Genomic DNA, 17300 nt, shown 5'->3' with positions numbered 1-17300 from the left:
GGTGGTTCTCGGGGCCCCGGGGGACAGGGTGCATTGTATGTGACTGTCAGGTGGAGGCAGCTGTGGGGGGGGGGTACCGAGTACCCCGTCCCGGGACATGCGCTGACCTGGGTCTGTGTACATTGACCTTGCCAGCTTCCTCTGAGAAATGACTGACGACGTGCGGGAACCAAGACGGGCTGCCCCACCCCTGCCTCAGGACCCAGCTCGGGGCACGGTTGGGGGAGGGAACTGAGGGCCCCGTTTCCTTGCCCAGGGTCGTGGAGCTGGCAGGGGGCAGAATGGAATCCAGTCTGTGCTCCAGTCCGCCCAGCCCGCCCCACTGCAGTAAACACCAAGAGCCCTTGTACACGTTACCTCATTTATTCTCACAACATGCCTGTGAGGTAGGGAGGGGCAGGGACTGTCCCCATTTTACAGAGGAGGAAGTTGAGGCACACAGAGGTCAAGTGACTTGCCCAAGGTCACAGACGGCGGCCAAGCTGGAACAGGGCCCCAGAGCAGGCCCTCGGTTCGCCCGGGGCCCCGCAGCAAGGGCCCAGTGCTCCGCACTGAGCTTGCTGCAGGCCGGGCCTCCCTTCCCGCTGCCGCCCTGCCCCGCAGGCTGGGCCATCGCAGCTCAGGGCTCCTGACGCCCCGGGAGTGGGGCTGGCGCAGGGGCGAGAAGGGAGGTTGGGGTAAAAAGAACAGGAAACTCAGAGGCTGGGCAGGTGGGAGACCAAAAAAGGGGGGGGAGGGGGCTGCTTACACACAAGGTATATATTTTTACACACACTTGTACACACACCTAGATATAGTACATGTAAAAATATATGCTATTCACACACCCGCCTCCTGCCAGGTGCCCCGAGAGCCAGCGGCGGCGCTGGCGGGCCTGGGCGAGCAGATGGCATCTGTTAAATATACACTCGTTAAGGTCTATGTGCATATGTACACATACGTACAGACAGCCGCCCACCCCGGGCGCTGGACACGGGCTCAGCTGGGGCAGACGAATGGGGTCCCTCTTTCAAGTGTCCCCTGCGAGTCACTCTGAGTCACATGTTTTGCTGAAGGAAGAAGGGGCTGCAGAGAAGAAAAGGGTGGGACTCTGGAGTGTGACACTGTGGCTTCTATCCCATCCCCCCAGCCCAAGACTTAAACCTTCCTCATCTCAAGGAGGCGTGTTGCCTGCCTAGGGCTGGGGGGTCCCAGGGCGAGGGCCACCTCTGCTGAGAGGAACCTACACCTGTATGTGTGTGTGCACGTGTGTGACGGTGTGTGGGCACTCGGCGGGGGAGGGAGCACGCGTCCATCTCTGTCCGCTGGGAACCCGCCGGCCAGATGGTGACCCCTGTGTGAGTGCTGAGGGGAGAGAAACGGAAGAATGAAAACTCCGAGGTCAGAGCGGGGGCTGCTGGGAACAGCAGGGAGGACATGGCAGGTGCCCAAGGCTTCCCTCGGGCCGTCGTCGTCTTGTAAACAAGCTCTCTGAGTTCTCGTTGGACAGAACACATAAAAAGACTGCCGTCCGGAGGCTGGGCCGGGGAGGTGCTGCAGTCCGTCCATCTAGTCCACCTCGGCCAGCAAGAGGAAAAAACATTTTATAGTTTTGTGTCTTGTTGACTTTGTGTGAAGTCTTCATAACCTAAAGCTGGGAGGGACCCAAAAAAGCCAAATTGTGAGCCCTTGTAATGCGTCAATTTGTGGTTGGCTCAGGGTCTCTAGACAGATTAACCAAACTAAAGGTTGAGAAAATTTTTGTTCCATTTGTATTTAGTTTGTGTGGTTTTTAAAAATGACTTAAAATTGTTTGCTTCCGGGTCTCAGAGCCGGGTCTGGGCCTCGGGCACATAAATCTCGATGCTGTCCGCGCTCTCCGTGGCCGAGTTCTGCCTCACGGAAGCTGCCCGCTTGGCCGCCAGGAGTCTTTTGCGGGCCTCCTGCCGCTGCTTGTCCCCGGCGTCGGAGGCCTTGTCACGGCTCACCGCCGGCTTGGATTTGGCTGGCTTCTTTGGGACCGGAGGGGGTGGTTTCTTTTCTTCCTTTAGTGAGACAGTGAGGAGGAAAGAAAAATAAAATAAAGGTGCCACCTTTGGGGTGGCACTACCGCCCACCATATGCGGGCCCTGGAGTCTCCACCTCCCCCCCACCCCCACCCTGCCGCCCCGCACTGGGCACAAGCAAACACGTTTGGAATCAGGAAGCCACAAGAAGCGATGGTGGTGGGAACAGCACAAGGCACAGGAGCGGAAAGCAAGCTTAGGATCCTAGGATGCTCTAGCAGTAAGGGACAGACGGGTTACCTGCTCCCCACCCTGCGCCGAACCAACTGGGAGCCTGAGACTCAGGCAGGAACGAACCCGAGTCATGCAGCCGGGGATGGGCTTTTAGTTCAGGCCTCCAACTCCCAGGTCGCAGGCTGTTCTAGGGGATTGGAGCTTATAAGGCCCTCAGTCCAGGAACCCCAGGGGCCACTGGGTCACAGAAGGAAGCCTGGGCCTCAGGGGAGAGGCTGGCCCCCGTGTTCTCCTGGCAGTGTGGTCCCAGGAGGAGCACTTTTCTGCCTCCAAAGTTCCAACAGCCATATCTATGTTAGTGCTCAAGGCTGCGAGCACACCTCCCAGGAGCCCCCTTTTCTGAACATGCAGGGCAGGATGGCATGCTCCGGGGGCAGCCTCGGCTACAGCGCGAGAGGCATGCTGGGCGAGTGCTGAGCGTGGACCCCGAGCACGGATGGACGTGAGCCCCCAGCTCAAAGACGACACACGGAGAAGGGAGCCAAGCAGCACTGACCGATGTGGGCAGCGTTATTGCCGACCAGGAATTTGTCCCTGGACTTCCCCTCCGCACTGCTCCATGCTCACCTTCCTCTTCTCGGGGGTCTCCACCAGCTGCCAGCTGTTGGCCTTGAGGTGGTAGAGCTCATCGAACTTCATGCTGATGTCCTCGATGGACAGCTGCAGCAGGTCCCAGAACCCTGCCAGGTCCTGGGCTGTTGGGTGTGGGTTGGCATCAGGGTTCTGTGGGGCAGAGCGGTATCAGTGGGGCAAGCAAGGCAGGGGCTCATCCTGTGTGCTGCCCGAAGTGTGGTCTCCTGGCCCTGCCAGCCAGGGTTGGGGTCTCTTGAGGCGCAGTCCCACTCCCCTGTGCCCAGGCATCTGCACGAGTGAGTGAATCTAGTTCTTGGTCACCGCCAGCTCTGATGGTGGAGCTCTCTGGGAGGAAGCGACAGGCCCTGCACATACATGGGGGACTGAGTCCTTTGCCACCATGGTGGGGCTACTGTGAGGAGGGCCCTCGTGTCCCCTAATGCATGCCAGGTTGGTATGTTGACAGAACCCAGGTACTTTCCTTCCCATCGTTCTGTTCTCTGCCTCAGCGTGACCGCCGAACCAACCCCGAGCTCCTACACGTCCTGGAGACAAACACTCTGCCATCATCCTCCACCCTTAGGGTACAGCCCCCCGAACCCCCTGCTGGTCGGAGAGAGGCTTCCACACTCCCAGCAGGTAAGGGAGGGAAACCCACCAAGCCCAGTGGTGGCATTTTTAAATGTCTTACCTTCACTGTCTCCTTAGACATGGAACATGTTTGATAGAAACAAGCCAATGCTAACTGAGCTTGAACTTCCACTGGCCATTCCACATCACTTTTCTACTTCAAAAGGTATTAGTGACGTGAAAGGACCGTTCCTGGCCCCTTCTTGAGCTAGCCGCCGACAGGCATTGTCATTATCCTTCTGCCACAAGGAGGTGGCACCTTCTTTACATTACAGGAGGTCCCAGAGGCTTAGAGGGGCTCATCCCAGTGGGGTGATCTGGCAGGCCACCAAAGGCTGGGGGAGAGAAGCATCGCACTCACCAAGTTTTGCTCACAGAGGCCCCGGAACTGCTGGAATTTCTGGGACATCAGTAGCTGGGCACTGCCCACAGCGCTGAGGACTTTTCCTAAGACTGAGACAGAGAAGGTGGAGTAAGACCGACTGAGTAGAGCACAGGGGAGGTGGGGACAGAGGTGGCATCAGGGTCACGGCCTCCACCTTCCCGCCCTAATCATCTGGTGATGGCCGTTGGTCTTTGTTTTATGTATTAATCCATTCTCATTGTGAAAAATGCAAACAAGACAGATAATGTGAACTCTATCCCCTAGCTCCTAAGGATAATTTATGGCAATAAGTCTGAAATCGATTTAAATGAAAAACATTTTCCAGAAACATGTAAATGACTATCATAGACTGAGGAAGAAATAGAAACTGACTAGACCAGTAACTGTTTTAAAAAACTTCCTGGAAAAAGGAATGAGGACTGCTAGCTTTACAAAACCACCGAGGAACAGATAATCCCTGTCTTGTATTCAAACTCGTCTAATGAGTGTAAATAAAGATAGAAAACGACACAACTAATTTCAGGAGTCCTGACAGCAGATAGGGCATGGCAAGACCAAACCACTTTCATTCTGAACATAAATGTAAAAGCCTTAAATAAGACACGAGCAAACAGAATCCAGTAGAAGAGTTAACCATGAACTATGTAGCCAGGAATACAGGTTGACTTTTCAGCGGGACTTGTTAAAGTGGCAGCACAAAGAAATACTACTGCCCATGCCCCTCAGAAGCCCCGGGAAAGCAAAGGAGTGACAAGAAGTGGAAGGGCAGACTCTCTGACGGTCCCGGGGGGTGGCTTCATGCAGTGGTAGCCACACGTGGGGGGTGGGTTTTGATGATGAAGGTCTCAGATACAGGTGGCAGTTTTGTGTTCTCCAAAGCAGCACACCTGAGGGAAGAGGCCAATAACCTCTTATTTCGTATGAAAAGGGGGTGAGGACCCAGCAGGGCTTTACTGAGCCCAGTCCAGCACCAAGGACTCCGGGTGAGGTGGGGAGAGGCTCTGCAAGGTAAGCAGCCCTCTGGTGTCTGGGGAGGAGACAAGGGAAAAGGGGGACAGTCTCGGCCCCTCCTACAGCGATCCACTGACAAGAGCTCATTAAGAAATTAGTAATTAAAAAGGAGCCAAGAGAGGACGTAAACAGAAGTATTACAGGAACAGCGGATGGCAAACGAATGTTCACCAGAAAACTGTTGCCAGGGAATAGCTGGAAAGTGTGACATTTAGCTGTGAATATGTGGAAACGGCAGTTCGAAGCAGAAATGGAGGTGCGCCGAACAGACGGAGGCAACGGCAGGAGATAAAACGTGAGCTCTGGGACTGCCGGCCAGATGGAGGGATAGGTGGAAACATTGTGCCTCCTTGCACAACCAAGTTTAAAGACACAGTTTTAGTAACAAAAATGCAGCCAAAACACAGAAAATTGAACTGTACAGAAGTCCGACAACAATGAACCATTCAGCCAGACTGGTAAGAGGGGCAGAGCCAGCGGCAGAGCGGGGTCGGGCAGGAAAGATCAGCCGGGTCGGCACAGGAGTGCAGGCGGCGGTTGGCGGATCCCAGGTGTGGGGTGGCAACGGGCGGACCCAGTGAGGGCATAAGGCGGCTGGCTGACCACGGTCACGCATTCGCATGCAGATAAACCAAGCGAAGGAGCGAGGAGTGAGACAGACCTCTCAGGCTAGGGCCCCAGTGACGGGAATTAGAGCCTGAAAGCACCAATTGGAAAGACTTTCGGGGTCTAGGTGCCAGGATAAGCTCACAGGGATACATTGGAGAGGCCCACAGGGTCCTGGAGGGTGCATAGGCCCACACACCTGGGAATCAGCACCAGAAGGGCCCAATTTACTTGTGGGAAGCAGCAGAGGGGACAGAAATCTGAGAGTGGAACAAATGCCATTGCCCCTCTCTCACCCCGCCCCCACATACAGCATCACAATCCAGAGACCTGGGTTGCCCCGCCGAACACCTAAGGCTCCACCCCTCATACATAACAGGTGCAAACAGACCAAAACCCCAGAGAAAATAAATCTAAGTGACCAAGAGACAGCTAACCTTTCAAATGCACAGTTCAAAACACTGGCAATCAGGATGCTCACAGAATTGGTTGATTTTAGTCACAAATTGGAGGAACAAATGAAGGCTAAACTAATTGAAATGAAGGGAAATGCACAGGAAAACAATAGTGATGGAAAGGAAACTGGGACTCAAATCAAGGGAGTGGACCAGAAGGAAGGAAAAAATGACCAAACAGAAAAGAATGAAGAAACAAGAATTCAAAAAAATGAGGAGAGGCTTAGGAACCTCCAGGACATCTTTAAACGTTCCAACATCCAATTGTAGGGGTACCAGAAGGGGAAGAGGAATAGCCACGAGTGGAAAACTTATTTGAACAAATAATAAATGAGAACTTCCCCAATCTGGCAAAGGAAATAGATTTCCAGGAAGCTCAGAGAGTCCCAAAGAAGTTGGATCCAAGAAGGAACACACCAAAGCACATCATCATTAGCCAAGATTAAAATGAAGGAGAAAATCCTAGAAGCAGCAAGATAAGGGGACAGTCACCTGCAAAGGAGTTCCCATCAGACTGTCAGGGGATTTCTCAACAGAGACCTTACAGGCAAGCAGGGGCTGGAAAGAAGTATTCCAGGGGCTGGAAAGAAGTATTCCAAGTCATGAAAGGCAAGGACCTATATCCAAGATTGCTCTATCCAGCAAAGCTTTCATTTAGAATGGAAGGGCAGATAAAGTGCTTCTCAGATAAGGTCAAGGAGTTCATCATCACCAAGCCCTTATTATATGAAATGTTAAAGGGACTTACCTAAGAAAAAGAAGATAAAAAATATGAACAGTGAAAGGACAGCAAACTCACAGTTATTAACAACCACATCTAAAACAAAAGCAAGCAAAAGGACGCAGAGGAGCAGAACCACAGAAATGAAGATCTCATGGAGGGTTAGCAACAGGGGAGTGGGAGGAGGAGAAGGTACAGAGAATAAGTAGCATAGACAGTAGCTAGAAAATAGGGGGGAGGGCAAGAATAGTATGGGAAATACAGAATCTAAAGAACTTGTGACACATGGACATAAAGGGCGGGGAATTGGACAACTGTAATGGCATAATCAATAAAATATATTTAAAAAAAACACAAAAATGTGAGCTCTGGAACTGGTATGATAAAACCAGGCCACCCAAGACACAAGGGCCAGGCAGAAGCAGCACAAGAATAAAGCTGGGAGGGCCGGGGCAGACAGAAGGATGAAACACTTACACTGCTTGATTAACAAAACGTCTTTGGAACGAATAGCTAAGCTGCTGGGACTAAAACGAGTGTCCCCCACCCATAGGTGGTAAGGGGGTATGCTGGACCTGGTCTAAAGCAGAGAGGGAATAAGAGGAAAAGTCTCTCCTGAAAATTCCTAACCAAAAGACTGTACTTGGGTACCTTATTTTTTAAGAAATAAAAGAAGCTAAATGTATTAAAGAGGAAACATCCAAAAGAAAGGTGCCTGAGAGGCATGGAAGAGAGCGGGAGACCCTATCAGCACTCCAAAAGGAGAGAGAGAGACTGGAGGAAAAATATCCAAAGAGATCATGATTCAGAACTGGCCAGAAATGGCTGACACCAGTCCTCAGAGTCGGGAAGTGAAGTGAACCCCAAGCAAACCCAGACGTATTTACAGTAAAACCAAAGACAAGAGACATTCTTTAAAAGCAGCCAAAGAGAAAGGAGAGATTATGGATGAAAACTGAACATGGCATCGAGAGAAATGTATTAACTTAGAATTCTACCCCCAGAGAAACCAGTACTCAGGAATATGTGTGGCCCTGCCTCCTGTGACTCCGTGTGTTGAGCACTGGCCTGTGAACCGGAAGTCGATTCCCAGTCAGGGCACACGCCTGGGTTGCAGCCAGGTCCCTGGTTGGGGGTGTGCAAGAGTCAACTGATTGATGTTTCCCTTTCTTTCTCCTGCCTCACTCTCTAAAAAATAAATAGAATCTTCAAACAACGCACACGGACACAAAGGTTTAAAAAAGAAAAAAAAATGAGTATGAAGGCTTCTGGTGAAGACAGCAGAGTAGGTCAACACTACACTTGCCTCCTCCCACAACCACCTCAAAAGTACAATGCAGCTACAGCACAGCCATCATTTAGCGCGGCCTGCAGCCACGCTGAGTCTGGTAGGAGAGGCAGAGCTGCTGCCTGAGGAGCGAGTGCCTCCACGCCAGGGTTCCAGTGCCAGGAAGGTAAGTCCCCATGACTTCTGGTTGGAGAAACCAGTGGCAATTGTGGCTGAGTGAGACAGAGGACGTCTAGAGCCCCAGGCAATTCCTCTTAAAGTACTTACTGACCAACTCGCTCGCTCTGAGCTCCAGCTCTGGGGCAGCAACTCCAAAGGCACCAGGGACAAAGAGGGAGGAACTGAGTCGTCTGGCTTCAGGGTGAGGCTGAAGGGCAGCTCTCCCCCCCCCCCCCACAGAAATGCTGGCAGAAGCCGCTGTCCCTTTGCAGAGCCCTCCCCCTGCAGGTGCAGGCTGGTACCACATCTGAGTGTCCACCAACCTTACTAGGACTGTTCCCCCTGCCCTGGTGATTTCCCAAGACCTGTCTCCCTCAACTTGTGGATTCACCAAGCTGCTTCCGATGGCTTTTCCATACAAACAGCCTGTCTTGACTCATGCTTCGGACTTTTAAAAAATCTCTCCAAGGTTCCCAAACCACAAACAAGCAGCATCTGGCCTCAGCATGCTCCATGCCTCTTGTTAAGTGCCCACAGGCCTGGCATTAGTGGCAACTGGTCTTGGTTCACAGCTGAGTCTCTCCCAGGCAGCTCCCAGCTCAGCACAAGTGGCAACCATCTGTGATCACTTAGTAGCTCATGCCAGGTGGCCCTGGGGAGGGTGCAGGCAGCAGCTGACCTTAGCTTATACCTCCCAAGAGGCCCCAGAGCCAACACACCTGGTGGCCAGCTTCAGACCACACCAGACCACCACCCACCTCCACAAATGACACACTCAAAGGATATACTTGGCAGGTACCAGAGCCCTGCCTAAAAGCAAATCCTGCTCAGTAAGCCATCCTCTGTGACCAGTCCTTACAATAAATTTGCCTGAGGGTCAATCCCTCCCACTGATGTACCAACAGCAATCAAGTCTCAACTACAGTAGGAGGACATGCACAACTCATACAAGGGACATTGTTGGAATGCCTGGCTCAGGTGACCAGGGAGACCGTGGCAGGGCCCCACAGGGTGTCTATTTACATAAGACCACTTTACCAGGACACATGGCAGCTCTACCCATACAGGGAGGCAGCCAGAATGCAAAGACAAGCATGTCCCAAATGAAAGAACAGCAGAAATCTCCAGAAAAAGAACTCACTGATGTGGAAGCAAGCAAACTACCAGATGCACAGTTCAAAACAATGGTTATAAGGATGCTCAAGGAGCTTAGTGAGAACTTCAACAGTAGAAAAGACGACAAAGAAGTCATAAAAATGTCAAATGAAGGCACACTAACTGAAATGAATACATGACAGGGAGTCAACAGTGGAGCAGATGAGGCAGAGGATCAAATCAGCAACTTGGAAGATAAGAAAGCAGAAAACACCCAACAAAGCAGCAAAAAGAAGAAAGAACCCAGAAAGATGAGGATAGTATAAGGAGCCTCTGGGACATCAAATATAACCCCATTTGCATTGTAGGGATACTAATACTAGAAGGAGAAGCAAGAGAGCATGGAACTGAAAACCTATTTGAAGTAATAATGACAGAAAACTTCCCTAACCTGGCAAAGGAAATAGAAATAGGCAAAGGAAAAAGCTCAGGAAACAGAGAGAGTCCCAAAAAAGGTGAACCCAAAGAGGCTCACATCAAGATACATCATCGCTAAAATGCCAATGGTCATATACATAGAGAGGATTTTAAAAGCAGCAAGAGCAAAAGCAGTTACCAACAAGGGAGTTCCCATAAGATTCTCAGCAGGTTTCTCAACAGAAACTTTGCAGGCCAGAGGGGACTGTCACAAAATATTTAAAGTGGTAAAAAGCAAGGACCTATATCCAAGATTACATTACCTAACAAAGCTCTCATTTAGCATCTGAGGGGAGATAAAGAGCTTCTCAGACAAAAAACTAAATGAGTTCACTACCTAACAGTATTATAAGAAATGTTAAAAGGACTTCTTAAAGAAGAGAAAAATATGAACAATAAAATGGAAGGCCATAACTACATATCAACAATTACTTTAAGTGTAAAGGGATTAAATGCTCTAATCAAAAGACAGAGTGGCCAAATGGATAACAAAACAAGACCCTTACACACGCTGTTTACAAGAGACCCAGAAAGACACAAACAGACTGAAAGTAAAGGTATAGAAAAGATACTTCATGAAAATGGAAACAGAAAAAAGAAGTTGGACTACAACACTTATACCAGACAAAATAGACTTTAAAAACAAAGGGTATATAAAACAAGAGACAAAGAAGTACCCAGCAATTCCACTTCTGGGAACTTACACTAAGAAATCTAACGCATTATTCCATTACCACAGCCAAGAAGCAGCCCAGGTGTCCATCAATAGGTGAATAATGGATAAAGAAGTGATGCATACATACAGTGGACTACGACTCAGCCATAAACACGTTATATAAATGTCTAATCACTATGCTGTACACCTGAAACTAATCTAATATTGTATGTCAACTGTAATTAAAAATAAAAGGTTATTTAAAAAAATAAGGAATGAGTATGAATGGGGAAAGGACAGTCTCTTTAACAAATGATGCTGGCGAAACTGTATCTCCACATGCAAAAGAATGAAGTTAGACCCTTACTCTTTGCCACAGAAAGGATCAAATATCTAAATGTAAAACCTTAAACTGTAAAACTTACAGATTAGGAAAAAAAGGAGCAAATCCTTATAACCTTGGATTGGGCAATAGTTTCTTTTTAAAAATATTTTATTTACTTCCGCCAAGAAGGAGGCATAGGTGGATTTGCCGTGCCTTCTCACACAACCAAGTTTAGAGACAACTAAATATTAGCAACAGAAAACATAGCCAGAACACAGAATATTGAACTTTTCGGAAGTCTGTTAACAACAAATTCTTCAGCCTGACCGGTAAGGGGCAAAACCAGCAGGTGGCAGAGCAGGGTAGCAAAGGAAAACTCGGTCAGACGAACTCAGGTGCGCGGAATCCAGGCGCAGGGTGGGACCTAGTGAGCAACCGAGCGAGGGACCAAGTGAGCCACCGCTGTTTGCGAGGGAGCAGGGCTGCGGGTTGACTGTGGTCGCGCATTTGTGCGCAGACAGACAAGCAAGGGAGTGGGCGATTAGACCGGGACACAGCGGGTCCCCGCAGGAAGCGGCAGGGAGGGCGCCGCCATTTCCCTGCTCTGACCCCACCTCCACATGAGGTGGAGGTGTATGACACATACAGCATCATAACCCAGCGACTCTGAGTGACCCGGCCCTGGTGAACCACCTAAGGCACTGCTCCTCACCCAGTGGCACGAAACAGCAGAGGGGGCCGCCATTTACCCCCTCTGACCACGCCCCCACATACAGCATCACAACCCGGCGACCTGGGAGTCCAAGGCTCGGCTCCTCACACTTAAAGGGCGCAAACAGACCAAAAATGGCTCAAGAAGATCTCAAAGCCCCAGAGCCTATAAATCTAAGCGATGAAGAAATAGCAAAACTCTCAGACGCACAGTTTAAAACACTGATGATCAGGATCCTCACAGAACTAATTGATTATAGCCACAAATTAGACAAACATATGAAGGCGAAACTAATGGAAATGAATGGAATTGCACAGGAAACCAATAGCGATGAAAAGGAAACTGGGACTCAAATCAAAGGAGTGGACCAGAAGAAAGCAAATAATGGCCAAACAGAAAAGAGTGAAGAAGCAAGAATTCAAAGAAATGAGGAGAGTCTTAGGAACCTCCAGGACATCTTTAAACGCTCCAACATCCGAATTATAGGGGTACCAGAAGGGGGAAAGGCACAGCCACCAGTGGAAAACTTATCTGAACAAATAACAAAGGAGAATTTCCCCAATCTGGTAAAGGAAATAGACTTCCAGGAAATCCAGGAAGCTCAGAGAGTCCCAAAGAAATTGGACCCAAGAAGGAACACACCAAGGCACATCAGAATTACATTAGCCAAAATTAAAATGAAGGAGAGAATCCTAGAAGCAGCAAGAGCTAAGGGGACAGTCACCTACAAAGGAGTCCTTATCAGAATGTCAGCGGATTTCTCCAAAGAGACCTTACAGGCAAGAAGGGGCTGGAAAGAGGTATTCCAAGTCATGAAATCCAAAGACCTACAACCAAGATTGCTCTATCCAGCAAAACTTTCATTTAGAATGGAAAGACAGATAAAGTGCTTCTCAGATAAGATCAAATTCAAGGAGTTCATCATCACCAAGCCCTTATTATATGAAATGTTAAAGGGACTTATCTAAGAAAAAGAAGTTAAAGAAACATGAACAGTGAAAGGACAATAAACTCACAGTTATTAACAACCACACCTAAAACAAAAGCAAACTAAAAGGACAGCTAGATCAGGAGTGGAAACTTAGAAATGAAGATCTCAAGGAGGGTTAGCAACAAGGGAGTGGGAGGAGGAGAAGGGGGGAGAAGGTACAGAAAATAAGTAGCATAGATAGTAGATAGAAAATAGATGGGGGGGCAAGAATAGCATGGGAAATATAGAATCTAAAGAACTTGAGGCACATGGTCATAAACTAAAGGGGGGTAATGGTGGGGATGGGGGGGTAGGGTGGAGGGGAATGAAGGGGGGGAATAGAACAACTGTAACAGCATAATTAAAAAAAAAACTTAAAAAAAATTTATTTTTAGAGGGAAGGGATGGGAGAAAGAGGGACAGAAACATCAGTGTGTGGTTGCTTCTCATGTACCCTCGTTACTGGGACCTAGCCTGCAACCCAGGCATGTGCCCTAGACTGGGAATAGAACCAGCAACCCTTTGGCTCGCAGGCCAATGCTCAATCCACTGAGCCACACCAGCTATTACACAACCAGTAATATGGGTATTATAAAACCACCACTATCCCCTGCCCCACAGTGCCCCAGAAAACAAGTACTGATAAAGATGTGTGCAAACAGGAATATAAAATGGTGCAGCTGCTGTGGAAAACAGTTTGGTTGTTCTTCAAAAAGTTAAACACAGAATTACCATATAACCCAACAATTCCAGGGCTAGGTACAGAGAGACTTAAACAGATACTTACATGACAAAATTCATAGCAGCATTATTCATAATAGTAAAATGTGGTAAGAACCTTAGTGCCCATCAATAGATGGATACACAAAATGTGGTATATACATACAATGGAATATTAGCCATAACAAGGAATGAAGTTCTTAAAAAAAAAGGAGATTAATTTTATTCTCATTTGAGAGAGGGGAAAAAAAGAGAGGGAGAGAAACACCAATTGGCTGCCTCCTGGCATCTACTCTGACCTGGGACTGAGCCTGCAACCCAGGCATGTGCCCTGACTGGGAATGACAGTGGCAATCTTTTGGTTACAGGTTCATGCTCCAACCAACTGAACCACACCGGCCAGGGCTGAAGTTCTGATACATGCCACAATATGGATGAACCCTGAAAACATGCCAAGTGAAAGGAGCTAGACCCAAATACTGTGTCTACAAAAAGTGGCAGATGGTAAGGAGCAACAGACAAATTTACCATAACAGTGGAAGACCTTAACATCTCTGAGTAGCTAACAGGTAAGGCATTCCAAAAACAAAACAGTAAGGACAGAGAGTATTTGATTCGCTTAACAAAACTGATCTAAAAGACATAACATAGAATCATATACCCACCAACTGTAAAACATACTTTCTTTCCACATACCTTCAAAATTTAACTCATTCAAAATGCAACTCCTGACTTTTCTGCTGATAATCTATCCATACTAGTCTTCCCGAACTTGGTGGCAACTCCATCCTTTTCATCACTCAGACGTCAAACCATTTTTGATTCCTTTGACTCTTAAAAAAAAATTAACCCCCCTGGGGTGATACTGGTAAATAATGCCATGGAAGTTTCACACGTACAATTCTGTAACACATCACCAGTACACTTCACTGCATGCTCACCACTGCCAAAGTGTAGTCTCCTGTCACCACGTATTTGTCCCTTCACTCTTACTCCTTATCCAGTGCATTGGGAACTCCTGCTCTGCCTTCCAAACATATCCAGAGTCGGATGCCTCCCTTAAACGCTCCATGGCTACCACCATCTTCTCTGACCCAGATTAGGTCACATCCTCCTAACCCATCTTCCTGCATCCACTCGTCCCTTTCCCCCCCAGCCCCGCCCTCTTTTAAATACAGAAAACAGACTTATCCTTTTGAAAAAGCTGTACCACTCACAACTCTTCTGGGAGTAATAGTCAAGGCTTTGGGGACACCTCTGTGGTGCTCTGTGATCTGGGGTGCTCTGCTATCTCCCTCTTGCTCCCTGCTGTGGCCACACCGGCCATCTTCCTTGGGCCCGAACATGTCAAACCCATGCCTGCCACAGAAGGTCTCTATCCCTGCCATTACCTCTAATCTCCAGATTCCTAAGACCTCTCTCCCCTCAGATTTCTGCTCCAAGGTCACCTTATCAGGGAGGCTTTCCTGACCTCCCTATATGGGACAGCAACACTGTCCCACTCATGCAGGCTCCATGACGGCAGTACCCAATTCTGTTCACTGCTAAGCCTCAGAAGCTAGAAAAGTGCCTGGCACATGGTAGTTCTCAGTACCTGTTCAATGAATGAAGGTCAGGATGAGGGAAGGGATGCTACATTCTCTGTACTATTCCACAATGTCCTTAAGCTCCTACAGTTAGACAAGATACAGGAGACACACAAAAACTGCCATTTTAACAAACAATATGATCATTTATTGTTTGTTAAACAATAAATTTAATGTCGCATTTAATGATGCGACTCTAAGAGAATTGAGAATTATACAAGGTTGGTGGATACTACATCCATGTACATGGATCAAACACCATTTCTATCTACCAGCAATAACAAATTGGGATGTGTAAATATTAAAAATGATTCATTTTACTATCAAAACAAAATCTAGTAAGTATCAAAGGAATAAATCTAATAAATTTATGTAAGCTCTTCATAGAAAATTTTGAAAAAAACCCTTCAATATAGAGAGCTTCCGGTCAAGGTGGAGGAGCAGGTAGATATGCTTTGCTTCCTTGTACAACCAAGAGAAGGACAACAACCAATTTAAAAATAAAAAACAGTCTGAGCTGCCAGAAACTGAACTGTATGGACATCAACAACTAAGGAGCTAAATAAGAAACATTCATCCAGACTGGTGTGTGGGGGGTAGGTGGAGATGGGAAGCCAGGGTGGAGAGGACATGTGGCAAGGTGGTAGCTGGTGGAGCGGTGGGTGTGAATGCAGGTGATCCCACATTCATGTGTAGAAAAACTAGGGAGCAAGACAGACCACCCAACCCAGGGTTCCAGTGTGGGAAATAAAGCTTTAAAACCTATGCCTATACAAGTCTGTGGAGGTTGTGGTGGTGGGACAAACTCCCAGTTTCAGAGGAGAGTTGGTCGGAGAGACCCACAGGATCCTAGAATGTACACAAACCCATCCACTGGGGAGTCAGCACCTGAAAGGGCACAATCTGCCTGTGGGAAGCAAGGGAAGTGACTGAAAGCGGGGTGAGAGCTGAACAAGCACACTGTTCCCCTCTCTGACCCCTCCTCCCCCACATACAGCACCACAGCACCAGCAACGTGGATTGCCCCATCCTGGTGAATACCTAAGGCTCCACTCCTTACAACCTAACAGGTGCTGAGACAAACAAATATGGCCCAAGTGGAAAAAAACAGATCAAAACTCCGGAAAAAGAACTAAGTGATGAGGAGATAGCCAACCTATTAGATGCAGAGTTTGAAACTCTGGTAATCAGAATGCTCACAGAAATGGTTGTGCATGATCACAAAATAGAGGAAAAAGTGAAGGCCACGCAAAGTGAAATAAAACAAAACATACAGGGAACCAACAGTGAAGGGAAGGAAACTGGGACTCAAATCAACGATTGGAGCAGAAGGAAGTAGTAAACATTCAACCAGAACAGAATGAAGAAACAAGAATTCCAAAAAATGAGGAGAGGCTTAGGAACCTCCAGGACAACTTTCTAACGTTCCAACATCTGAATCATAGCAGTGCCAGGAGGAGAACAGGAAGAGCAAGAAATTGAGAACTTACTTGAAAACATAATGAAGAACTTCCCCAATCTGGCAAAGGAACTAGATATGCAAGTCCAGAAAGCTCAGAAAGTCCCAAAGAAATTGGATCCAGGAGAAACACACCAAGACACATCATAATTACGTTACCCAAGATTAAAGATTTTATGTAGCCATTTTAATATTAAGGATAGAAGAAAATTTTCATTATATTATTCTTTATTATTCCAAGAAAGATAAAAACACAAATGAAACATAAAAAGGAAAGAATCTTCAAAGCAGCAAGAGGAGAGAGTTCCCTACAAAGGAGTTCCCTTAAGACTAAGGCTATCAGCTGATTTCTCAAAAGAAACCTTGCAGGCAAGAAGGGGCTCAAAAGAAGTATTTGAAGTCATGAAAGGCAAGGACCTACATCCAAGATTACTCTATCCAGCAAAGCTATCATTTAGAATGGAAGCGCAGATAAAAGTGCTTCCCAGACAAGGTCAAGTTAAAGGAGTTCATCATCACCAAGCCCTTATTATATAAAATGTTAAAGGGACTTATTTAAGAAACTATGAATAGTAAAATGACAAACTCACAACTATCAACAACTGAACCTAAAAAACAACAAAAATTAAGCAAACAACTACAAGAACAGAATCAAAGTAATGGAGATCACATGGAGGGTTATCAGTGGGGAGAGGTAGGAGGGAGAATGGGGGGAAAAGTACAGGGAATAAGAAGCAAAACTGGTAGGTACAAAATAGACAGAGGTTAAGAACAGTATAGGAAATGGAGAAGCCAAAGAACTTACATGTACCACCCATGGACATGAACTAAGGTTGGGGGGAGGGATGCTGGTGGAAAGGTGGGTTCAGGGTGGAGGCGAAAGGGAGAAAATAATGGGACATCTATTGGAGAGAGGGGGTGGAGGAAGTAAAGGAGAGAAGAAAAAGGGACAACTGTAATAGCATAATCAATAAAATACACTTTAAAAAATAGAAAGATATCTGAATGAATATTGGGTTGATCAAAAAGATCGTATTTTTTCTGTAAAAGACACATTTTTCATTTTCACCAATAACTTTACTGAATTGGATATTTTGAGTATGTTGGCTATATCCCACATGGTATAATGCTAGTTTTTCTCAATGTCTCGTTTGATCAGTATCAACTTCAACTGGTCTACCCGACCATGGGGCA

At 47.5% G+C, this 17300-nt stretch overlaps 1 protein-coding gene across 4 annotated transcripts in view; it reads right to left on the bottom strand.

Moving 5' to 3' along the window:
- Nucleotides 1-331: 331 nt before the first annotated feature.
- Nucleotides 332-17300, bottom strand: part of DLGAP4 (DLG associated protein 4) — a 193228-nt gene continuing 176259 nt past the window's right edge. The window contains exons 11-13 of one of the 4 annotated variants that reach the window (XM_037164697.2): nucleotides 3844-3935; nucleotides 2847-3002; nucleotides 332-2024 (exon numbers count right to left, since the gene is read on the bottom strand). In XM_037164697.2, coding sequence (XP_037020592.2) covers nucleotides 1806-2024; nucleotides 2847-3002; nucleotides 3844-3935 — 467 coding nt within the window. In that variant the 3' untranslated portion in view covers nucleotides 332-1805. Of the gene's footprint in view, nucleotides 2025-2775; nucleotides 3003-3843; nucleotides 3936-17300 lie in introns of all 4 variants that reach the window. The other 3 variants (XM_053671035.1, XM_037164699.2, XM_053671034.1) reach the window with 3 other exon arrangements.

This window comes from Artibeus jamaicensis, unplaced genomic scaffold (genome assembly GCF_021234435.1).
Source record: "Artibeus jamaicensis isolate MK-2021 breed Jamaican fruit bat unplaced genomic scaffold, CSHL_Jam_final contig_685, whole genome shotgun sequence".
Taxonomy (NCBI): domain Eukaryota; kingdom Metazoa; phylum Chordata; class Mammalia; order Chiroptera; family Phyllostomidae; genus Artibeus; species Artibeus jamaicensis.
Note: the sequence above shows the minus strand (reverse complement) of the source record. Positions and strands in the feature narration are given on the sequence as shown.